General features: G+C 35.1%; 1 protein-coding gene across 3 annotated transcripts in view; it reads right to left on the bottom strand.

The window, feature by feature from the left end:
* Window positions 1–26,320, bottom strand: part of LOC136030025 (protein scarlet-like) — a 213,933-nt gene that overhangs the window by 58,278 nt on the left and 129,335 nt on the right. For 2 of the 3 annotated variants that reach the window (XM_065708641.1, XM_065708657.1), the window contains exons 3-5: window positions 21,622–21,720; window positions 14,965–15,101; window positions 1,298–1,468 (exon numbers count right to left, since the gene is read on the bottom strand). In XM_065708641.1, coding sequence (XP_065564713.1) covers window positions 1,298–1,468; window positions 14,965–15,101; window positions 21,622–21,720 — 407 coding nt within the window. The remainder of the gene's footprint in view (window positions 1–1,297; window positions 1,469–14,964; window positions 15,102–21,621; window positions 21,721–26,320) is intronic. The other variant, XM_065708651.1, reaches the window with a different exon arrangement.

The following is a 26,320-nucleotide window of genomic DNA, read 5'->3' as shown; positions in this document are numbered from 1 at the left end:
TAGTTTGAAAGTTTCAAGGGGTTGACAACTTCAGTAGTAGGGTACAAACTGAAACCAAAAATAAGCCGATACCAATTGTGAGACGTGTAGGGGACTTGTAAGGAAAGGTCGGCTGTTAGCTCATAATCATTTTCCGAGTGAGGGGTTTGCAAATTTTTCTATTTGGTATACTTATTATTTGTTTCCAGTGTATTTGATGATAAGACCAAGTTGGTTCCAGTGGTAAGACGTGTAGGGGACTTGTAAGTAATAATCGTCTGTTAGGCTACAATCATCTTTATTGAAGAGGGGTTTGTAACTTTTGCTAGTTGGTGTAGCCTACCCATACTCACTGTAACCTAGAATTAAGTGTTTACGCAACGGGTACAAACGATAACGTAAAACAATTAGGCAGTTTCGTAATAATTAATTGAGTATCATCTATGGTATTTTGATCCTGAAAAGTTACGGATAGCTTTATAATACCAACTAGATTATATAAGATATTGTTCCAAGTCTTGATCCGTCAAGATGTCTACGATTGAAAAGGATAAAGTTCAACTGGCTGCAAAGTCAATTTAGTCCCTTCTTTTGTTATTGTTGTTTTTTTAACGCTGAGGAATAGCCTTTGATCATGTGATTACTGATCGCGTTCTTCTTTGAACATAATGTTTTTAAAGCTTCGATAGGCTGACACCTTCAGTGTTTAGCCGATAGCAAAGAAACAAAACCAAAGTGTTGCTCTCGCAACACTTTGTTCGGCGAAGCCAGACAAAGGCTGCCGCGACACTTCACGTTGCTCAGGCAACGTAGGTCTAATTTCCTTTAAGATTGTCAGAAAAATTTATCATTACGAATAGTTCCAGCCATCCCTTTGCTGAAATCAAAGAATTGTCTTCAAAAACTTTGTGCTTGGCTGTCACTGGTGAAGCTTCAAATTAGCTCTAATACCCAAAGATACTAAATGTATCCCAAAGGAATGCTTACTCCCTTCTGGGTCCATATCTATTTATTCTCATGCAAGGGTTCTGATAATTAAACATAATTTTAGAACAATTACAATGATCTCAGCAGAAAAGGATTATCAGATATTTTTCTGGAAGGTTCACAAACCTATAAAACCTGTCGGTCCTCTCTTTAGTGCTGTTACACCTTTTCATTTTTCTGATTTGGATTAAGGGGCCGTAGTAAAGTATTTTAAGCGAAGAGGGTGTCTTTCAATGCATTCAGCTGAATTTCAACCATCTAACTCCTTGGCTTGGTCCTGCACAAAAAAGACGATCTAAAGTAAGTTGCAAAAAATAAATTTCGATGGTACCTCAGATGCAAAGGCAAGTCTCTTCATTTCGCCTCCGGAGATACCCTTTTCAAATCCTTCACCACCTATTTGTGTGTTCTCACAGTTCCCGAGGCTCAGCTCAGATATTAAACGATCAATTATCTCTTTTCGAGCATGTCCAGACACGTTCTTTCCCAGACGAAGTTCAGCCTGAAAAGAAATTGAATATATATATATATATATATATATATATATATATATATATATATATATATATATATATATATATATATATATATATATATATATATATTTATATATATAGCGGGAAATTATTCTAGTCAATATGAGAATTATTTTATGTAAACATATTTTGTAAGTGTGGCTTTGAAGAAATAATGGCTTTTAATGTGATTAAATAAAAAAGACAAGTTTTTTTTAAACTGAAAGTAAGGAGCGACATTAAAATGAACAGAAATTATTCCGTATATGAAAGGGGCTGTCCCTTCCTCAGCGCCTGCTCTTTACGCTAAAGTTTTTAATTGTTTTAAAAAGTAGGCTTGTAAGAAAGAGTCGAATAAGATTGGACACAATCAGTAAGTCTCATTAAAAAGTGACAAACTTAATACGCAGCTGGGTAAGCCTGTTCTATCTCACATTTAGGGGACCCAGCAAAAATTCTAGATCTTTTGGGGAAGGGATGAGACAGGGAGGAGTAACAGATCCTTCGAGTTTTTTGCTTGGAGGGAGGAATATTTTTTCTCTAGTCCTCATAAAGGACTGTACGCTAGTCTTTGTTCTTGTGTGTGCCTTTGGCACAGAAGGCTCTTTACTACTACTACTACTAAAAACTAGCAGCATCGTCAAGACACCTGAGGCCAACACAGCTAGGCACACTCCTCCTCCATCCCAATATTTTCAAAGCCTATTTGAGCGCCTATTTGATTTTCACACTATCCCAAGAAGTTCCCATTTCCATTAAATCCTTCTTTATGACATCCTCCCACCCCATTTAGGGATGACCTGATTTTTGTTTGGCCTTAGACAGTTGGCCAACCACGTTGATCTTCGGCAGTTTGTCATCCGCAAAGCGTGTTCTAATCACCAAAACTAATCACCACCACTTTCTCTCATTACAGTTCTAGAAAGTGGAACTGTACAACATTTTTCGTACAGCTTACTGTTTGAAATACGGTTAGTCAGTCGAGTATTCAAGACAATCCGTGGGTAATTTCGCTGGAAAAATCTAGCAAATCCTTCTTTGTTTTTTGGAGCGTCCACGCTTCAAAAGCATACTTGACCACTGCCATCGATCAATATAGCTTCCAATATTATAATCTTGGCTCGCAGACTCATCTGGAAGACTCTTTGGGTAATTAACTGATTATTTGAGCTCTCTTTTATCAGAAGAGCATATTTTTATGGCACTTGGTATTAACCAAGTGACATATAGCAATCGCAAATTCTGTCGGTCTGTTGGTCCCGGTTTTGCTACTTTAGGCACTTCCAGGTAAGCTAGGACGATAAGATTTGGCAGGTGTATCAGGGACCAGACCAGATTAAATTAGAAATAGTCATTTTTCCGATTTAACCATCTGGGGGGGGGAGTGGGTGGCCCGTTAATTTGGAAAATAGAAAAAATTAAGTATTTTTAACTTACGAACGGCTGATCAGATCTAAATGAAATTTGATGTTTGGAAGGATATCATGTCTCAAAGCTATTATTTCAAACCCCGACCGGATCTGGTGACATTAGGAGGGGGAAACCTAAAATCTTGGAAAACACTTAGAGTTGAGGGATCGGGATGAAACTTGGTTGGAAAAATAAGCACAAGTCCTAGATACATGATTGACATAACCGGAACGGATCCGCTCTCTTTGGGGTAGTTGGGGGGGGGGTTAATTCTGAAAATTAGAAAAAATGAGGTATTTTTAACTTACGAACGGGTGATCGGATCTCATTGAAATTTGATGTTTAGAAGGATATCGTGTCTCAAAGCTCTTATTTCAAACCCCGACCGGATCTGGTGACATTGGGAGGAGTTTGGGGGGAACCTAAAATCGTGGAAAACACTTAGATAGGAGGGATCGGGATGAAACTTTTTCATTGGATCGGATCCGCGCTATTGGGGGGGGGGGGTTAATTCTGAAAAATTAGAAAAAATGACGTATTTTTAACTTAAGAAGGAGTGATCGGATCTTCATGAAACTTCATATTTAGAAGCACCTCATAACCCAGATCTCTTATTTTAAATCTCAACCGGATCCATTGTCATTGGGAGGGGTGCAGTTGGGGGGGGGACCGGAAATCTTAGAATATACTTAAAGCGGAAAGATCAGGATGAAACTGGATGGGAAGAAGAAAAGCCTGTCTAAGATACGTGATGGACATAACCGGACCAGATTTACTCTCTTTGTTGGAGTTGAGGGGGGGGGGGTAATTTGGAAAAATGAGGTATTTGTAACTTACGAAAGGGTGACCAGATCTTAATGAAATTTGATATTTAGAAGGATCTTGTGCTTTAAAGCTCTAAATTTAAATTCCGACCAGATCCTGTGACATTGGGGGGAGTTAGAGGGGGAAACTGGAATTCTTGGAAAACGTGAAAATTGGGGTATTTTCATCTTACGAATAGGTGATAAGATCTTAATTAAATTTGATAATTAGGAGGAATTCATGTCTCAGAGCTCTTATTTCAAATCCCGACCAGATCTTTTGACATTGGGGGGAGTTGGAGAGGGAAATCTTGGAAAACACTTGGAGTGGTGGAATCGGGATGAAGCTTGGTGGATAGAATAAGCAAATGTCCTTGATACTTGATTGACGTAGCCGTACTGGATTCACTCTCTTTGGGGGAGTTGGGGGGAGGCGTTCAGTGATTTGGCAAGTTTGGTGCTTCCGGACGAGCTAGGACGATGAAAATTGGTAGGCATGTCAGGGACCTGCACAAATTGACTTGATAAAATCATTTTCCCAGATTCGACCATCTGGGGGGCTAAATGGCGAGGAAAAATTTGAAAAAATGAGGTATTTATTAATTACGAGTGGGTGATCGGATTTTAATGAATTTTGATATTTAGAAGGACATCGTGACTCAGAGCTTTTATTTTAAATCCTGACAGGTATTAAGCCTCTGATTTTCCTTTTAAATCAATCTATTGATTCTTAGAATTTTGTTAGAGCTCATACCTTAGCTCTTCTTGCCTCGTCACAAGTGCCATATGAGCTCTTAGCTCTTGTTCTTTCTAGTTATTGACTAATACTTGCTTCTTCATTCTCGAGTCTTTTCTGTATATTCCTGTGTATATTAATTAAAAGAAAAAATCCGTAAAAGATGTTTTCCTAAGAAAAGTAAAGGCCATATTAAACTTGAGATCAGAAGAACTAGAAACCTAAAATAACTCAGACTCAAAACAACCAGAAATTACTATTAAAGAATAAGTGAAATCCAAAACGAACAGATATTAAACAAATAATCGTAGAAAAAAACACACAACAGGTACTACTGCAACTGAATAAATAAATCTTAAAACGATTAAAAGTTAAATTGAATATGCAAATCAAGCTTAAAACCACCAAAAATATTTTGCTATTGAAGCATAAATGAAACCCAAAAAGAACAGAAATTAAATAAACAATCCTAGCCAACAAACATACAAAAGGTAGCTTCACTCATTTTAAGATTTATTTATTCATTTCTTCTCATATAACGTTCAATATGGCCTTTACTTTTCTTTGAATAATCTCTTTTTCGGAAAGCTTTGTTTTAATTAATTTTTGTTTGTTTTTAATTACCTAAGTTTCAAGTTTTCCAAAATTCTTTGTTTAATAAATATATTTATAAATAAATTCCAAAATAAAACTGTATGTGTCTGGAATAAGCTAACAAAATTAAACTGAAATACAACATTTGTGAGAGTCATTTGCAAGAGCTAATAAAATTAAACTGAATATTTAATATATAATATTATTATTTGTTTAAAGCCCACAACTAAAGATTTTATTTCACTGCAATTTGCGTTGTATTTTCAATGTTGTAACAAGTATAGAAGGAAATATTTGTCATATAATTCGTTTCTGTAAAGCGCCAAATACGCAGTAGGCTTTTTGCTTTTACCGTTAGGAAAACTGGCAGCAGACCGTTCCCCATGATATTTATAATAAGATACCGTTAATAATTTTTTGATGGAGGAGGAGCAGTCGGGCCATGAGGGGGTGGGCCAGGGGGTCAGCTCCCATGATATTTGTAATAAAACGTCGTTGATTAGTTGTTTTTAGGAGGGAGGATCGAGACATGGAAGGAGGGTCATTTTTGGAATACTTTAGAATTTTTGGAATACAATATCATTAACGAGTATTTGGGAGGTCGGGTGTCAGGCCATTCAGGGAGGGTCAGGGGTAAGTTCCAATGATTTTTTGAATAAAAAATAGCTATTAAGTTTTTTCTTGGGAGGGGATCAGGCCACGGATGAAGGGCCAGGGGTCAGCTCCTATGGTTTTTAGAAAAAAGTTTATTTAAGAAGTTCTTTAAAGGTCGATTTCGGGCTTTGGGGGGAGGGCTAGGGGTCAACGCCCATGATTTTTGGATTAAAGAATCGTTGATAATTTTTTTTTAGGGGAGTGGGTCAAAACATTAAGGAATGACCCAGGGTCAGCTCCCATGATTTTTGGAACAAGCGATCCTTAATAAGTTTTTTGGGAAGAGAGGCTGGGCCATGAAGGGAGGGCCAGGGGTCAGCTCCCATATTTTTGGACTAAAATATAGTTAATAGGTATTTTCTTCGTTTTTTTTTTTGGGGGGGGGGTCAAGATATGGAGGGAGGACCAGGGGTTAGCTCCCATGATTTAACATTGATAAGTTTTTTGGGAAAGGGGATCAGGCCATGGAGGGCCAAGGGACAGCTCTCATATGTTTTAGGACAAAATATCGGTAATAAGAATTTTTTTGCGAGGGTGTCGGGACATGGAGGGCCAGGGCGAGTTCCCGTTATTTTTGGAATTGAATATAGTTGATAAATTGTTTTTAGGGGAGGGGCGGGATTGGTCCATGGAGGAAAGATGAGGAGTCACCTCCCATGACTTTTGGAATAATGCCGAAGGAATTCAGACTTACAGAGATCTAATAACCTAAAGTCCCGAGTGTTGAATGGTATTACGCTTTTGTTGCTATTAAACAGGAAAAAGCAAGTTTTTTTTTTAAATGGAAGTAAGGAGCGACATTAAAACGAACAGAAATTACTCCGTATATGAAAGGGGCTTTTCCTCTACAACGTCCTGCCTTTTACTCTAAAGTTTGACTCTTTCTCTCAACTCTACTTTTTAAAACATTAAAAAACTTTCACGTAAAGAGCGGGGCGTTGAGGAGGAAAAGCCCCTTTCATATACGGAGTATTTTCTGTTTGTTTTAAGTTTTAATGTCGCTCCTTACTTTCATTTAAAAAAACTTGTTTTTTTTTTATTTCTGGACGTTTTTGAATTAATGCATGTTTTGATCTTGGCTCTCCGCACATAAAAAATTGAAACGGAATATGCATCTTTTTGTTTGGCCAAATGGCTTTTTGATAGTTTTAATCAGAAGATTTTGAGGAAAAAGGAGCGAGGGAGGAGGCCTAGTTGCCCCCCAATTTTTTTATTACTTAAAAAGGCATTAACTTTAAATTTTTTACGAACGTTTTCATAAGTAAAAAATATGCATAACTTACGAATCAACTTACTTAGCGAACTTCTGTAATCGTATGTTTTTATTGTGTATTTGAGGGGGCTCGCCCCTCGTAGATACCTCGCTCTTTACACTAAAGCTTAAAATGTGTCCCAGTTCCTTAAGAATGACCCCTGAATCACAAAGCCCGTAGAACCAGTAGTTGTAATTACTAAAAAATACTTTAGCGTAAAGAGCGAGGTATTACGAGGAGGTAAACCCCCCATATGCGTTATAATGTCTCTTCGTTTTCAGTTTTAATGCTGCTCCTCGCTTTCAGTAGAAAAAACTTTTCATTTTATTTTTTTCATTGTTTTTTTAAGTAATGCTAGAAAATCCTGCGCCCCCTCCATTGAAAATATCTTCCTCCGTAAGAAGTTCCTCCGTGGAAAGATCCTACCACGTAACCCCTCCCCTCAACTCCCCCCAGCCAAAAAAAATTCCCTGAAAACGTCTGTACACTTCCCAGTAACCATTACTATATGAAAATACAGATCAAAGTTTATAACTTGCAGCCCTTCCCACAGGGACTGCGGGGGAGTAAGTCGTCCCCAAAGACATAGTTATTAGGTTTTTCGACTATGGTGAATAAAATGACTATCTCAAAATTTTGATTAAGTGACTTTGAAGAAAAAATGAGCGTGGGAGGGGACCTAGGTGCCCTCCAATTTTTTTGGTTACTTAAAAAGGGTACTAGAACTTTTAATTTCCGTTAGAATGAGCCTTTTTTCGACATTCTAGGACCACTGAGTCGATACTATCACCCCTGGGGGAAAAAAACAAACAAAAAACAAACAAACAAAAGAACAAATAAACACGCATCCGTGATTGTTCTTCTGGCAAAAAATGCGAAATTCCACATTTTGTATACAGGGGCTTGAAACTTCTACAATATGGTTCTCTGATACGCTGAATCTGATGGTGTGATTTTCGTTAAGATCGTATGACTTTTAGGGGGTGTTTCTCCCTATTTTCTAAAATGAGGCATATTTTCTCAGGCTCGTATCTTTTGATGGGTAAGACTAATCTTGATGAAACTTATATGTTTAAAATTAGCATTAAAATGCAATTCTGTTGTTGTAACTCTTGGTATCAAAATTAATTTTTTTTAGAGTTTCGGTTACTATTGAGCCGGGTCGCTCCTTAATACAGTTCGTTACCACGAACCGTTTGATTGGAACTAGTTCCAGTAGCACCAATCACGGGGCAGGGAGCATTTGCCTCCTGAATTTCCCTTCATCCCTTGATTTCAAAAATAAATTTTCATTTGGTACTTCCATGGAAAAAAAAGAAGAAAGAATTGCTCTCCTCCCTAATTTTTTTTAAGTACAGAATTGAGTCTTTTGAGATGGAAATATGTTAAAAACAATTCTTAGACCTACTTCATAAAATGTAGAATAATTTTAGTTAGCACATTTTGACTGCAGCTGCAGTGTAGCTTACAAACACCCCCCCCCTCTCCCTAGTATGAAATATATAATCCAAATTATATATTTCCCGTGTATTTTGACATGTGTCATTCTTGTTTCAACCGGTGAAACTAATTAAAAAAATATTAAATATTTAAGATATTAAAGATAAATACTAAAAATAAAAATCAAGTTTTGTTTAACAAAAGTAAAAGTTGTGGGTGTAATATGACACTTTATGATTGTCTTCATGGCTCAGAATTAGCTATTAAATGTGATTTTAGAGGCCCTGAATGCCCCAGAAATGTAAAGTTCCAGTAAAATAAGGTGGGGATGCAATACCTCCATATGAGACAGTGCAAGTGTTTTTTCAAAAATACGGTGTTGTATCCTGCCATTGATGTTCTAACTACAGAGATTGAAAGTAGGCTAGAAGAGAACAGTTTGGACGTTTTGAACAACTTAAGCGTAATGCTAGGTGCAAACGAAATGAACCGACACTATTAGGGTTGTGTGTAAATACTATAAGCTCGATTTCGGTCGCTGCATCTCTCAGCTACAGTGTTTTTACGGAGTTGAGGATATAAATAAACAAAAACAATATCTAGAAAGAGCATCTGTTTTTGCTGAAAAAGGCTTGAAATGTCTGTTTCCTCTGATATTTGATCTATTTAAACTGTACTTCACAATTCCTATGAATTCTGCGTCGTGTGAAAGACCTTCTTGCCTTGGAGAGAAAATATAGAAGACTACAATTTTCGTAACAAGTCTAGGTATTTTGTAGGTTTATTTTGTAGGTACATTCGTCTAATTTTGAAATATCATAAGATTCGTATTACAATAGAATATTAGGCTTTGAATTATATGTAAGAACATTTTTATTTATCCTGTATTTTTGCTTTTGCTTTATGTGGCCCGCTTATTTCAATGCTATTTATTAACATAAAGCAGCGAACCCAGTACCAAATCAATTTAATAAAAATTCATAAGTGTTGTATAATGTACCTCCTTGTCAAAATATCTAAACCAAACTTCCTGCATACTAGGCTAGTTTCCTCCCTTTGGACTGTGACGAAATATTTCAGAGAAACATTTCGGAATCGATTAAGAGTTATTACTAATACAGAGTATTCATGACAAATTTTAAAATATAATTTGGCCACTCTTGATAGATCAGTGATCTAAATTATTAGAATTTTTTAGACCTATTAAAACATGATCCAATGTAACCTGAAATAGTTTACTGAGAAAAAAATATGGACAAAGGTACTGAGAAAAAATTTGTACCGCTTGCTACATTAAAATTAATCTTTCATGGAGCATACGCAGAACCAGTCATTTCAACAGAACCAATAATAAAAAAATAAGGAGGAGGGGGTTTATATTAAAAGGAAAATCATTTGAGGATTTGAATAAGCAGAGCCGAGAAACAAAAGAACATTCAAGGATTTCAGATAACCTCCCCCCTCGGAACCTTCTAGAGCCAGGAAAGACAATGGGGTTCCTGCAAAAAGCCTTGCCTAACACCTTAGAATTGGGCTCCGGCTGATGTGTCATTTCTTTTTCGTTTTAGCCTTTTTGGAACTAAAACATGATTCCTTTTTAATTCGTCCGTACTTTTACATAGAACATAACATATTTGACTAATTTTGTTCGATATATTTTCTCATGCGCTCAATCAGCACATGGAACTGAAAGGTAAGGTCAACAGTGAATCTTGGCCAATAATGCCAAATATAAGTTTAACAAATCGAATGTAAATGATTAAAATATGATTAACATCGAATAATTTGACTATTTTATAACCTTGTGCTCTTAATATTTTACATATATCTAGTGTATTCATTTAACAATACCTGTTTGCATGAGTAGTCAAAAACACGTTAAATAAAATGCTTATTGCATATTTAAAAATTCATATTAATTCGTGGAAAGCAAATTTTAATTAAAAATGATCAGTTATTAAACAGCCACCAACAAGCGCAGCAGACACCAAGGAAGAGAGTAGATTGACTAAAAAATTCTAGAAAAACAAGTAACAACCATTTAGAGGATCAAATATAATGAGAATTTCCACAAATTTTACAAGATGGTGACGATGAAGAAGAAGAATAAATGAACACTTTCGTTTTCAATTTAATGAATACTCCACCTTGTTTTAAATTGTAAGAAATATATAGCTCTTGAACAAATGTGGCCTAGTGGATTTTTGTTGAGAACCCTGTCTAGTAGACCAGGCCGCATTAAGCTACACAGTGTAGCAGCGCTTAGGTCAAGAATGATTTTAGTTATCAATATTCTTCACGAGCCAAAAGGATATTTCATTCATTAGTGTCAGAGTACTTCTTATATAGCGCTTTAACCTCAATCTTTCAAACAGTTCGTGGTAACAAACTGTAGTAAGGAGCGACCCGGCTTAAAAGTAACCAAAACTCTAAAAAATGGAATTTTTATACCAATAGCTGCATCAAAAGAATTGCATTTTAATGCTGATTTTAAAGATATAAGTTTCATCAAGTTACCCATCAAAAGTTACGAGCCTGAGAAAATTTGCCTTATTTTAGAAAATAGTGGAAAACACCCCTTAAAAGTCATAGAATCTTAACGAAATTCACACCATGAGATTCAGCGTATTAGAAAACCCTAATGAAGAAGTTTCAAGCTGTTATCTACAAAAATGTGGAATTTTGAATTTTTTGCCAGAAGGCAGATCACGGATGCGTGTTTATTTGTTTGTTTGTTTTTTTCCCCAGGGGTGATCGTATCGACCCTCTTGTCCTAGAATGTTTCAAGAGGGCTCATTCTAACGGAAATGAAAAGTTCTAGTGGCCTTTTTAAGTGACCAAAAAATTGAAGGGCACCAATTTTTTTTAGATAGGAGTTTCAAACTCCTATCTACAAAAATGTGGAACTTAGTATTTTTTGCCAGAAGACAGATCACGGGTGCGTGTTTATTTGTTTGCTTTTTTTCAGGGGTGATCTTATCGACCAAGTGATCCTAGAATGTCGAGAGAGGGCTCATTCTAACGGAAATGAAAATTTCTAGTGCCCTTTTTAAGTGAATAAAAAACTGTAGAGTACCAAGGCCCCCTCCCACGCTAATTATTTTTCCAAAGTCAACGGATAAAATTCTGAGATAGCCATTTTATTCAGCGTAGTCAGGAAACCTTATAACTATGTCTTTGGGGACGACTTAATCCCCCACAGTCCCCGTGGTAGGGGCTACAAGTTACAAACTTTGATCAGTGCTTACATATAGTAATAGTTATTGGGAAGTGTACAGACGTTTTCAGGGGCATTTTTCAGTTGGGGGAGGGGCTGAGTAGAGGGGGACATGTTGGGGGAACTTTCCATGGAGGAATTTGTCATGGGCGAAGAAAATTTCAATGAAGGGAGCGCAGGATTTTCTAGGATTACTTGAAAAAAAAAACAATGAAAAAATAAATATGAAAAAGTTTTTTCAACTGGAAGTAAGGAGCAGCATTAAAACTTAAAACGAACAGAAATTATTACGCATATGAGGGGCTCACCTCCTCCTAATACCTCACTCTTTACGCTAAAGTATTTTTAGTAATTTCAACTATTTATTCTACGGCTTTTGTGATTCAGAGGTACTGACGTGGGGATGAACCCCTCATATATGTAATAAAAACATGAGAATACAAAAGTTCGTTACGTAAGCTAATTTATAAGCTATGTATATCTTTTGCTAATAAAAACAGTCGTAAGAAATTAGAAGTTCTAGTTGCCTTTTCAAGTAACCAAAAAATCGGAGGGCAACTATGCTTCCTCCCCCACTCTTTTTTTTCTCAAAATCATTCGATCAAAACTATGGGAAAGCCATTTAACCCCAAAAAAAAAAAAAATATGCAAATTTCGTTTTAATTATTCCTCTGAGGAGAGCCAAAATCAAAACATGCATTGATTCAAAAACGTTCAAAAATTAAATAAAAAAACAATTTTTTTTAACTGAAAGTAAGGAGCGACATTAAAACTTAAAACGAACAGAAATTACTTCTTATATGAAAGGGGCTGCTTACTCATCATCGCCCCGCTGTTTACGCTAAAATTTTTTACCGTTTTAAAAAGAATAGTTGAGAGAAAGAGTCAAACTTTAGTGTAAAGAGTGGGGCGTTGATGAGGAAGCAGCCCCTTTCATATAGGAAGTAATTTCTGTTCGTTTTAATTTTTAATTTCACTCCTTACTTTCAGTTAAAAAACTAGTTTTTTTATTTAATACACTTAAGTTTGACTCTTTCTCACAACTCTACTTTAAAAAAAGAAAAAAAACTTTAGCGTAAAGAACGAGGTGTTGAGGAGTGGACAACCCCTTTCATATACGGAATAATTTCTGTTCGTTTAACGTTTTTGAATTAATACATGTTTTGATTTTGACTAACCGCACATGAATATTTAAAACGAAATTTGCATATTGATATTTTTTTGGCTAAATGGCTTTATCATAGTATTGATCGGACGATTTTGAAAAAAGGGCTGGGAGAGGAGGCCTAGTTGCCCTCCGATTTTTGGTTACTTAAAAATACAACTAGAACTTTTATTTTTTTACGAACGTTTTTATCAGAAATAAATTAACGTAACTTACGAATTAACTAAAGTAACGAACTTCTATATTTATATATTTTTATTACGTATATGAGGGGTTTCACCGCCTCGTCAATACCTTGCTCTCTACACTAAAATGAATTTCATCCCAATTCTTTAAGAATGACCTCTGAATCACAAAGGCCGTAGAATGATAATTGAAATTACTAAAAATACTTTGGCGTACTATTTGTTTTAAGTTTTAATGCTACTCCTACTTCCAGTTGAAAGAAAAACTTTTTTTTATTTATTTTCTCATTGTTTTTTTTAATAATACTAGAAAACCCTGTGCCCCCTTCGTGGAAATTCTATTCCCTCATGATAAATTCCTCCTTGGAAAGATACTCCAATATAAACCCATCCCCACCCCAACTCGGAAAACTTCCCCTAAAACGTCTGTATACTTCCCGATAGCCATTAGCCTACTAAATGTAAACAATGGTCAAAGTTTTGTAACTTGCAGCCCCTCCCCCGGGAACTGTGGAGGATTAAGTCGTCCCCAAAGACATATTTATTAGGTTTTTCGACTATGCTGGACAGAATAGTTATCAAAAAAATTTGATCCGGTGACGTTGGGAAAAAAGTGAGGGTGGGAGGGGGCATAGGTGCCCTTCGATTTTTTTGGTCGCTTAAAAAGGGAACTAGAACTTCTAATTTCCATTAGAATGAGTCTCTCACGACGTTCTAGGACCACTTAGTCGATAAGATCACCCCTGGGGAAAAAAACAACAAAAAAAAATCAAATGAAAACGCATCCGTGATCTGTCTTCTGGCAAAAAATACAAAATTCTACATTTTGTACATAGGAGCTTGAAACTTCTACAGTAAGGCTATCGGATACGCTGAAACTTATTGTGTGATTTTTTTTAAGATTCTACGACTTTTAGGGGGTGTTTCTCCCTATTTGCTAAAATAAGGCAAATTTTCTCAGGCTCGTAACTTTTGATGGTAAGACTAAACTTGATGAAACTTATATATTTGAAATCAACATTAAAATTCGATTCTTTTGATGTAACTATTGTATCAAATTTCCGGTTTTTAGAGTTTCGGTTACTATTGAGCCGGGTCGCTCCTTACTACAGTTCATTACCACGAACTGTTTGATACACCTACATATGTATCGCTCCTATACGCTACGCGTTCAGTGAGAGTGACGTAACCTTAAAATAAAATAAAATTTAAGCAATGTTCCACCAACGAAAGTTACTAATTATTTTTCTTCGAAAGATCTACTACTAATTAGTCTATATGAAATTAAGAAAGTAAATGATTACTTCATTCAATGAGTTCTTATTTGTCCGATATAGGCAGTTACTATCAAATAAATATATGAGGTTTATGTATAATATAATTAAATCCAGAATTTTAACAATTAAGTAATGTATACAATTCGTCAGGAGTGATATCTTATTGTTTTAATAGGTTTATACAAGGCATCATTCACTGAGATTCACAACTGACCTTGCATTACAAAATGCATGGCTAAACGCTGTGCGACCTCCACTTCTATCTAAAAAATGGCTGAGCCCACGAATAAGTGTTTAAAACATAATTTGTTGCAAGTCCAAGGTTTTATGTTTTATAATAAATGTTAATACAATTGCAGCAATAGAGACCTAGATAATTACGAAAAACCCACTTTTGCAAACTTTGTCTATAAAGAGCTTACAGCACAGATAGAGATTTTATGAGATTATTGAGACAACTTTTATAACACTAAATTGAAAACATACAGAAGTTTTCTGCATAGAATCACTCAATCTGAGGTCGACCCGATTTGTTGCTTTTTCTACTCGACTACCAAGCAAATTGTAAGGGTGAATTAAGACTCATTACGAAGCTAACAATGGCACAAGAAACTTAAGTACCGCCCGAGTCACCTAACTTTGAGCGGAAAGACAAGTTTTAGCAGGGTCAATATGAACATCAAATTTCTATGGGCAGGGATATCAAAAATAGAGAACAAATTTTAAAAAAATGCTGTTAACATTCTTACCATAAATTCCAGGTGTTCTCTACAAGTCAGGGATCCAACGAACAGGTCATCTTGATAGACAAAGCCGCTAAGATCTCGCATTGATGGGCCAACTTGGCGACCGTTGACTCTTATTTCCCCATCTACCATTACGCCTTCTGAAAAAAAAGAGCACAAGTTTGAAAAGAGCTATATAGGAATTAAAGAGATAACAGAAAAAGTTAGTGGGACTTCGGTGAAACCATGGACCCGAAATATTTCCATCTTTCTGCATACCTAAGCGACTAAGTTCAAAGCCCTAGACTCTAACTTAATTCATGCCTCAGTTTAATATTAATCTTGCTGTAATTTAACTCAAGCCAATACAACGTATATAATGGATTTTGATTTTGGATGACCTCCCATTCTTATGCTCCAGTGAAAAAATTAATAGACCTTCTACTCTTTGTTTGCCTTATTTGACCCCGAATCGGTCAGTAGAAAGAAAACTTAAAAGCAAATTTGCTTTTAATTTACTTTTTTTTTCGAATTTATTGCTCTTGTTTTATTTTATAAGCCAAACTAAAAATGCTAGAAAAAAGAAAACTAGAAGAGGCTATACAACATCATTGTAATTATTTTTGTATTGATAAAATGAAATTATGAATGTGCTCTTAACTTTCAATCGTATTTTTTGATTAACCAAGGGCCGTATCAAAGATTATTTGTGTGTGTGTGTTGGTTACAAAAGGATTTTCTTTCGGGGGCGGGGTTACAAAAAATAATCAAAAATGTTTTTATTATCATCTTTTATTACGTTTTTACGAGTCGGACTGACATTTCAGGGGGATATGACTAACGTAGAGCATGGACATAAGAAATGTTAATGATTAGCTTAACGATAAAAAACAACACTCACACTCGTCTAAGCACTAATCGTCGCTATACTTTATGAATAATGAATTCAATGTATCGTTGGAATGAAATTACGATAACAGCCAACTGACAATTTTTTTTTCTATGGGTGGTAAACAGCTTCGAGGGGAAGGGGCAGTTTTACAATATTTAGTTGTAACTGCGCCTTATTCTCACTTTTGAGAAATTTATTTAGGGATAATGAGACTTCTAGGGAACATTCCCCTCCCCCTCTAGCTACATGCTTGGTAACAGTTACAAAGGCTGTAATTACAGTCAGTTTTGCCAGATAGAGCATAATTATATGAAACCAACATAATAAGACACCCTAAGAATCCAAGCATAATCTTTGCTAGGACAGCAGAATTGTAGAATGGGCCAAGACAGTGTACAACTCATTGCGTCAAATCCAAAAACAAATCGAAAATCAAAGATATTTTTTCGCATTTTTAGACAAAATTGAAGTAAATTTTTGGCACACCGATTGAAAAGGAAGCGCCAGGTATTTTTTTTTTTAGGTTTAATACTGTAGTAAGATATAAAGAAAAGACGCACGCAAGATATTTGAATTAAAATGTAGATGGTGGAGATTATCTTTTTTTTTTTTAGATTTAAAGGGATTTTATGTTGTTACAGATTTTGACGAACGGTGAGAGAATTGGAGACCACGGAATCAAATGGGGAGGAAAAAAGTTCCTGGACTTAGATTATGCTGATGATTTAAGCATATACGATGAAAGTTTGAGCAAAATGAATTTTTAGAAGTTTTGCGAGTTCAGGGTGCTAGAATAGGCTTGAAAATTAATGTGAAGAAGACTAAGTCACTAAGGCTAGGAATAAGTGAAGACGAAAAGGTGACATTGGGTAACGAAAAGTTTGATCAGGTTGGCAGCTTCACTTACCTTGGTAGTATTATTAGTAAAGACGGTGAGAGCAGTGAAGATGTTAAAAGTAGAATATCCAAGGCTCAGAGTGTTTTTTCTAAGTTAAAAAAAAGTTTGGAAGAATAAAAAGATAAGTCCGCAAACCAAGATTAGAATATTAGAAGCTACAGTGATGATGGTGGTCAAATATGGCTCTGAAGCATGGGCGCTCCGAAAAGCAGATGAAAATTTACTAGATATTTTCCAGAGAAATTGTCTACGGATTGTTCTGGGTACCCGGGTGACTGACCGTATTTCAAACAGTAGGTTGTACGAAAAATGTGATTCAATCCCACTTTCTAGGAACATAATGAAAGAAAGGTTGAGATGGCTAGGCCACGTTCTGCGGATGAAGGATGACAGATTGCCGAAGATTGTCCTTTTAGGCCAACCGTCTGGGGCTACACGGAAAGCAGGTCATCCTTGTCTTGGCTGGGAGGATGTCACAAATAAAGATTTAAAGGAAATGGGAATTTCCTGGGAGGGTGTAAAGAGGGAGGCTTTGAATAGATCAGGTCGGAGGAGGAGCGTGCGTAGCTGTGTTGGCCTCTGGCAGCTTGGTGGCGCAGTGAGTTATTAGTAGTAGTAGTAGGTGAGAGAATTTTGCTGTGTTGGTTTATTAAAAATTGGACTCTTAGGTGGAGTTAATTTTAAATATTTATTATTTTTGTCTCAGTATCACTTTTGGGGTATGAAAAAGTATCTAATAAAAAGAAACAAACATGAGAACGCAGATTCACATAAGGTCGAGTTTTGCACTATTAGTAAGTTAGGCCTAGCCATTTCAACCATTTCTGGTATATAAACATAGCTTAAGGATTGGTCGGTATTTAGGAACCAGTTAGACTTTTATCACAAAGATATTTTAAACAAGAATAAACATTCTGTGATAGTTGCAGAGCTCAAAAACTTATTCTTCATGTTTACTACTAGACAAATCTAACGATAAAACACTGGGTGAATACTTGTGTGTTCTACTAAAATACGCTAGAAGGAGCAAAGGGTCTGGAAGGATTTGTTAAGGGTGATCAGACTAGATCAAACTTGAAGATGAACACGGCGAAAACTAAAGTCATGGACCGAAATATACAGTCGGACTATTAGCCTGTGCTTCACGGACAAGATTTGAACAAAAGTTGATAGCTCCGGCTCACTAATATATTCTCGTGGATGATGTTACCTTAACGTACAGAACAGGATCAACAAAAATATGCCATCTTCTCTCAGCTCCGCTACCTTTGGTGGGATCAACGGCAAATCAGTTTGAAGACAACAATTTGTGTCTATAAAGTGGCTGTTCGATCTGTTGTCTTCTATGCAGTTGGGACTTGAGCCAATGAGGCACTACGTCTCCAAAATATGAAAGTCTTTGAAGACCGCTGTTTACAAAAGATCCTGAGGATTCGATACTGCGACATAATAACAAATGCTGATGCGCACGAGCGCTGCAGTAACATTGATTAAAATGATTTTCAAATAGAGAAGAAACCATTGGCTGGGCCATGTCCTCAGAAGAACTAAGGACGGCATCATCAAGCAAGTGCATCTAGCAGCTCCTTTGCCAGATTGGCCCAGCCGTTAAGGCATTTAATCTAAGAATTTGTGGGAAATTATCAAAAATGACCGCAACACCATTGTTAGATTTCGTAAGTTTGGCAGATAAGAGAGCTCTGCATCGAGTTTCCTGAAGGGCTCCAGCTACTATGGCATAAATGAAAGGTCCTCAGGGAGGGATTGTAATTTATGTGATTCGTCTAGACGAAGAGCATTCAGGTGAATCTTTCAGAAAATTTTGACGGGAGTGTCGAACTAAATAAAAACAAATTATATGCAAATGGGTTGTTGAGAGGGCGTAACTCAGGAATGACAAGAGTATATTAATTTGGGAGTTTTATGAAATGATAAGGGATGTGGTCAATCGACCTAAAACGCAAGATTCGCTCGCTATTACTATTATTATTACTACTATTACAGCTACTACTATGACTACCGCTACCACTACTACTGCTCCCACTACTACTACTAAAACTAAAACTACTGCTTCTGTAGCAAGTAATACCAAGGCTGAGGACATTGAAATGAACTTCTGAGGAAATGTTGAACAAAAAGTTTAACTAAATTAAAATGTACTATGCGCATGCTGGTTGTCGTAAGGGCGTGTCGGTAATATTTTTGCAACGGCTTACCGTATCAAGATGAAACTTTCGGTGCGTCATGAGGGGGATTTTCAACTGACCAAAAGGCAACATGTAAGTGCTACTACTGCTATCAGGACTACTACTACTGCTGTTACTGCTACTTCTAATGCAAGGGGATTTTCAATTGACCAGAAGGACGTTATATGCACGTTACTACTAACACTACTAACACTGCTACTGCTACTACTAATAACACTGCTACTTTTACTACTACTACTAATACTACTCTAACTAAAACTTCTATTGCAACTGCTTGTAAGGCTAAAAGTATTGAAATGAAAATTCTAGGAAGAGTTCCAAGGGGAAGTTGATTCAAATTAAAACTATGAATATACAGGTTATTAAAAAGTCATATCGAAAATATAATAGCAACGGCTGATTGTATTAAGATGAAACTTCCAGGGCTTAATTTGAGGGATGTTCACCTGACCAAAAGCAATAATTTAACATTATTGCTGCTATTTGTGTTAGTGATAATACTGCTTCTATCACTAGTAACACAGATATTAAATAAAAAAAGTAACAAAAGTGAAGAGCGAACAGAATCTTGAACAGAGCAAAATAATTAACAAAAGTTATAGTGACAAATGAAGTAAAAGTAATGAGAAACAGATATCAGACTAAATTAAAACAAAATCAATGATTAAATTCAACTATTTCACAACAATAATTAATTAAAATACAATTAAAAATTAATCAGTCATTATCATCAAGGCATTTTTTTAGTTCTTCTTCTGTCATTTTTATTTTTAACTAGCTGTTGGGGTGGCTCTTCGCGCCACCCCAACACCTAGCAGCTTCGCGCCCCCCAAGCCCCCCCCCCCGCGCGTAAGTCGTTACGCGCCATATTAGTTACGCGCCATTGTAGTTGTGTCCCTGTGTCCCACCTGTGAATAGATATATATATATATATATATATATATATATATATATATATATATATATATATATATATATATATATATATATGTTTTTAACTACGTAAAACATGGGAATATACAACATTCTTCGCTTTCCCATTGTCTATGCATATAAATAGATTGTCAGGTTTACTGACTCTTGAACATACAACATATAATTGTCCATGGGAAAAACAATCCGTATTCAGATCTATACCTCATTATTCTAATGATGTGTCCCTGTGTCCCAGTCGTCATTTATATTCTCTGTGTCCCGGTCGTCATTTGTGTCCCGGTGTCCCAGTTTGTAATTTCTCTTTGAGTGTCCCAGTCGTCATTTATATTCCCGGTGTCCCGGTCGTCATTTGTATCCCGGTGTCCCGGTCTGTAATTTCTATTCGAACAATCCCTGTGTCCGGTCGTAATTTATATATCCCGCCTGTGCCCCCGGCGTCCCCGTTGTAGTTGTGTCCCTGTGTCCCGGTCGTCATTTATATTCCCTATGTCCCGGTCGTGATTTGTGTCCGGGTGTCCCAGTCTGTAATTCCTCTTTAAGGTTCCCGGTCGTCATTTATATTCCCTGTGTCCCGGTCGTCATTTGTGTCCCGGTGTCTCGGTATGTAATTTCATCAGCTGACAAACATGACGTCAGTCGACAAACAACTTCATGACGCATACAGCTCAATCCTTAAAATGACGTCAATCGACAAACAAGACGTCAGTCGACACACAAACATGATGTCAATCGACACACACACACACACACACACACACACACACACACACACACACACACACACACACACACACACACACACACACACACACACACACACACACACACACACACACACACACACACACACACACACACACACACACACACACACACACACACACACACACACACACACACACACACACACACACACACACACACACACACACACACACACACACACACACACACACACACAGACAACTTATTTTTATGTATATATAGATTTATTCAGTAATGAATTAGAACGAACAGAGATTACATAAAAAGTACAAGTTTTTTTATTAACAAAGGTAAAGGGCAGAGCTACATCTTGAGCAGAGCAAAATACCCAACAGAAATTATGATGAACAATAAAACAAAAGTTAAAAGAAACAGATATTAAACTTAATTGAAATGAAACCAATAATGAACTAGTAATGTACCCAAAATAAAACTGACATTCAATTACAACTCAAAAATTACAAAATCTTTTTATTTAATCACATTACAAAAGAAAAATGTGTTGCTTTCTTAGTTTAGAGATTAGGTGCACATATATCGCCCTCCCTCTCTTTATGGTCTTTCACCCATATATATATATATATATATATATATATATATATATATATATATATATATATATATATATATATATATATATATATATATATATATATATATATATAAATATAAATATATTTATATATATATATATATATATATATATATATATATATATATATATATATATATATATATATATATATATATATATATATATATATGTACGCTACACGTGTACTCTAATTTACCTCCATAAATTTTCAAGGTAACGGAATGAGAAACAGCTTGACATTTCATAGCTATAGGGGAGACAGGAATGATTGTTATGCCTCAAGAAAAAAAGAATAGAGTATGTATCAATAATAACTAAGAAATAACTAATAATAAAGTTTAACAATAATAAATAATGTATAGAAAAAAAAATGACTAAATAATCTTACTTGGTGCTCTGTGAGCAAGTACGCTCATTAATGTCGACTTTCCCGCTCCACTTGCTCCCATCATTGCAACCAATGAACCAGGTTGAATAGCACCAAAAACTGAAATTGTTTAACACTATTAAAAATTTTATAAACAAAAATACACTAGAAAAATACTTAAAAGTCCTCTTATATGCTATAGAAAGGGTCGAAACTTTGTAGGACATGGCTGTAAACTTAGGTTAGCATTTGATATAGCGAGAATTATGAAAACTAGTACAAATATAGGCCTTGATATCTATTTTCGATTTTTTTTTTAAGCACAACTACCCCCCATCCCTGATTTTTCTCAAAGCTACGCCCAGGAGAAACATAATGGTTTGTACGTTCCGAGCTATACTAGACTAAAGCAAGCACTATTTGATAGTGGAAAAATGAATTTAACACTGAAGTTCAGCGGAAACCCAGCAGTTATTCGTTAAAATTTGTGTGCAAACTGAGCATGCTGTCCACCTGAAATAAAAATACGAGAATGTTCCGCGGTAATTATCAAATTACCAACATTTGGGAGAAATCACGAATTACTTGATAACGCTGCAATTTCTGCTTTGAAAAAGCTAAATTGGTGGTGTTGCAAATTTTGCTAGAAGACTTATAAAAGGTTATCATATTTCTAAAAAAACAATTAAGAATAGACATGATAAAATTCACATGCGAACGGTAATAATATCTTCTGTACATTCGTCCTCGGAATCCTAGCTGAATTTATTATTGTTTAAAAAAAAGTAATTTTTCCAAATATTATTCAAAGGAAGATACAAATTCTTGATTATTAGTAATTATCTAATTGCCAGAACTTTGGTCAAATAATGAAATAACTGATGGCGCTGCATGTTTTGCTATGGAATATTCGAATTATGGCACTGTATATTTTCCTATACCCACAAATAAAATAAGAAATGGTAAAATTCTCAAGGAAACAGGAATCTCGTTACCAATTCGATTACATTATGTATGACAACTAAATCAAGAACTATTTTAAGCAATAACATTTTTCGAAATCTTAATTTTAGGAATGTAAATTATATACACTGCTAAAATCCTTCCGTGTAAACAGTAAGATACCTCATATAACCAGAAACCAAATAATCCTATTCAAAGTAATCTCCAGCAAATCTACTATTTTTGAAAGAGCTATAGTTGAATACGTGTACACACTCTTTCGAAATTGCCACTATATTTTTTATTTGAAAATCGGCATTCGAACATTTTCTGGTCTGAAAAAAAAACGGTCCAGGTAGATCATGACCCAGGGAAAATTTTATTCTTCCTTCTGGCACCCTTGATGGTCTTCCTTCCTTTCGGCACACTTAAACGTTGCTTACTGAAATCAGATACTCAAGAACCGAAAAAATGTCTAAATGCAGGTTGCCTGCAGAGTGATTATGAATTACGTTATTGCTGTCCTTAAACACGACCTTGACCCGGGTTATATATTACATTATATTTGTTCTCCTAATTTTATCAAACTTGTATGCAACGATTCTTTATTGATTAGCCACCTTGCATATCAATTGAACCTTGCAGGTTAATTGAGCTTTGGGAGCGATCTTAGCGAGAATTTCCACTAAAAATACTATTAATTTGGTTTGAATTATAAGTAAAATATGTTTTTTTCTTTTTCCATAGTTCAGGGGCATCAATTCACGGATTAACTAGAAAAAAAATATCGTCAATACAAACTATATAAATAACAATTGCAAAAAAGGTTTTTTCTTGTGTGAATCAGGGTATTGCGCTGTAATTGTGTCAATCAGCAAAACTTTTACCTAAAATACTGTTATTTTGATTGAGATTGTTTGTAAAGTACGGTTGTTTTTCTTTCTATTGTTCAGGGCCTTTCACGGATTAAAAAAAAAAAAAAATAAAATGAGCGTCAATACAAACTAAGTCTAGAAAAATAACACAAAACATTTTTTTTGTGCTTGTGAATCAGGGTATGGGGGATTACATTTCCATGATAATGGGATTTTCTGAGGGGAGGGTATACACTCAAATACACTTTATAAGATTTGCTCCTACAAGCGGGTCTCGGTCCCTTAGTATTTTTTATGGAAGCCAGTCAGGGTCTCAATAGAAAAATTTAGCCACGTGCAAATGAACCCTTATTTTCTGTGTAAAGAGGCTGTATTTTTTTATATAGTAGTTCGGTCTTAAATTTCTGTACTCGCTGTTGAGGTAATTTCTAAAGCGGCATTTATACACCGCAATTGATCATGGAACAAGTCCAAATGTTCAAGATTGGTAAAATTGATGAGTAAACATATCGAGTAATCTGACTCAAAATTCAGAAAACTTGAGATTTTCTCAGGGCTGAGTCCACGGTCTGAACCGAACTTGACAGGTCCCCGCTCTCCTACTGTAATTTCGTCTACACAGTCAATAAAAACACAATTTTTAAGAAAGGTGTGTGGATGAAAAAAACCTAAAAGCATAAAATAAGAAAAAAACAATATAAAACGTCGAAATCTATATCTGACTGCAAAGTAAATGACTTCTGGAATTTGAATATGCCGTATGACAAGATAGACTAATAAAAAAGAAGTAAGGAGAGGAGATAGGAAATTCCAAACCAATATATATATATATATATATATATATATATATATATATATATATATATACATATATATATATATATATATATATATATATATATATATATATATATATATATATATATATATATATATATATATATATATATATATATATAAGATATGTAATTACTGAAGGCCTTATACCTCTAAGCACTTTCCAGAGCTTTCTAGTATATCAAATGACGTAGTAAATTTGGTTCATTAATGAGGTAATGATATTCGGGTAAAAATTTAAATATTTGATTTTTTTTCAGGAATCTTTAGTAGAACCCTTAAAATGTCCTATGCCAGAACCCGTTCCTAGACACCTTGCCAAGGTCATTTTGACTAAAAAGTAAATGAACTTGTACTTGACTTGTATATTCATTGATTAAAATCCATAGAAATGGGGATTTATATCCCCCATATTTATTGATTAACATAAAAAATGGAGATTTTCATCCCCCCCACACGTAAAGCGGCTATGCATATTATAAAAATCAATAAATTATATCCAAGGTTCAATTTAAGTTATCGAGATGAAGATTTTGGAAGGAGGACGGGGAATGAATTTTCAGTTAAATTCATAGATTAATTGAAACTTGGGCCTTCAGGGGGAGAGTAAAGAGGTATATTTAAACATAATGAGTACATAAATGAAGCCTTCGAAACGATTCTAAAACTAAACCCCTGAGGCACACCCCATTTATTTAGATTATCATCTTTTTCAGTTTTCTCTCCAAAATAAAACCCCTCCCCCGAAAAAATACATTTTCAAAATAAAAAATTTGGAATTGAAACTTTCTTATTTGTATACAAAAATTTTACGACCCCTTTTTTTGCTTCAGGACTTGAACTTTTTTGTTTTGAATTTTTCAGGACGTATGTTTTTGAGTTTTTGAAAATTATGTTCGTGTGATTCTGCCTTTTTTTAAGTTTCTCATACACATTTGATTGTTTCAGGAATCTTGAAAATTCTGTACATATTTCTGACTTTTCGAAAATTCTGCTCGCGTGTTTCTGACTTTTCAATCTTCTTTTCATATATTTCTGACTTCTTGAAAATTCCTGTCCGCTTGTTTTTGAATTTCAAAATTCTGTTCGTGCATTTACGATCTTTTCAAGCTTCTTTTCACGTATTTCTGACTTTTTGAAAATTCTTGTTTTTCGAGCTTTTCAAGTTTTTATTCATAGGCTTCTGACGTTTTTAAAATAATGATGGCATGTTTTTAACTTTTCAAAATTATATTAGCATGCATCTGGCTTTCAAATGTCTGTTCACATTTTTTTACATATTGAAAATTCCGTATGCATGCATCTGACTGAAAATTCTTTTCGTATGTTTTTGGCCTTTTCAACTTTCTGTTCACTTGTTTGTTATCTTAGAAAAAAATGTTTGCATGTTTCTGACTTTTTGAAAATTATTTTTGTGTTCTTATGACATTTTCAAGTTTCTGTTCACGTGAATTTCTTACTTTAAAAAATTATTTTTGCATGATCATGACTTTAAAAAAAAATCCGTTCCTTGTGTTTACAACCTTTTCAAGTTACTGCTCATCCAAACCCAGGGTATTTTAACTAAGGTTGGTTTAACTATATCCATTCTTTTAGGTATTCAAACCCTTAACAATGTTTTTATTGACAATGGCAGCTTTCTATTGTTTTTTCACTACTTTTTCGAATTTGAATACTGATGATGGGGTGTTTTAGGGATTTTTCACCAGTCTTTGGAATTTTGAGAATATGAAGTGAAAACACTAATGCTTGAATAAAAACCACCGAAACTGAAATTTGGTCTAGTTCTATGTTCACTATTGGACATTAAACATATAGGTTACACAATTGGATAAAGTTTTCAGCGATTCCAACAAAGCTACAAGGAATGGCGCCTTGTTACTTGCCAGTTCTCAGCATGAATTGGATGAGAAAGTTGACAGTCAAGTAGCATAAATACTATCCAACGCAATGATAATGGAGGATCTAGAATATTTATCAGAAAAAAACGGAATCAATCAATTGAGATCAGATTGAATTACCCTATACCCACCATTAGTGAGCAAATTAAAATTATGGTGAAGTAA

Source organism: Artemia franciscana, chromosome 1, assembly GCF_032884065.1.
Source record: "Artemia franciscana chromosome 1, ASM3288406v1, whole genome shotgun sequence".
NCBI lineage: Eukaryota > Metazoa > Arthropoda > Branchiopoda > Anostraca > Artemiidae > Artemia > Artemia franciscana.
Note: the sequence above shows the minus strand (reverse complement) of the source record. Positions and strands in the feature narration are given on the sequence as shown.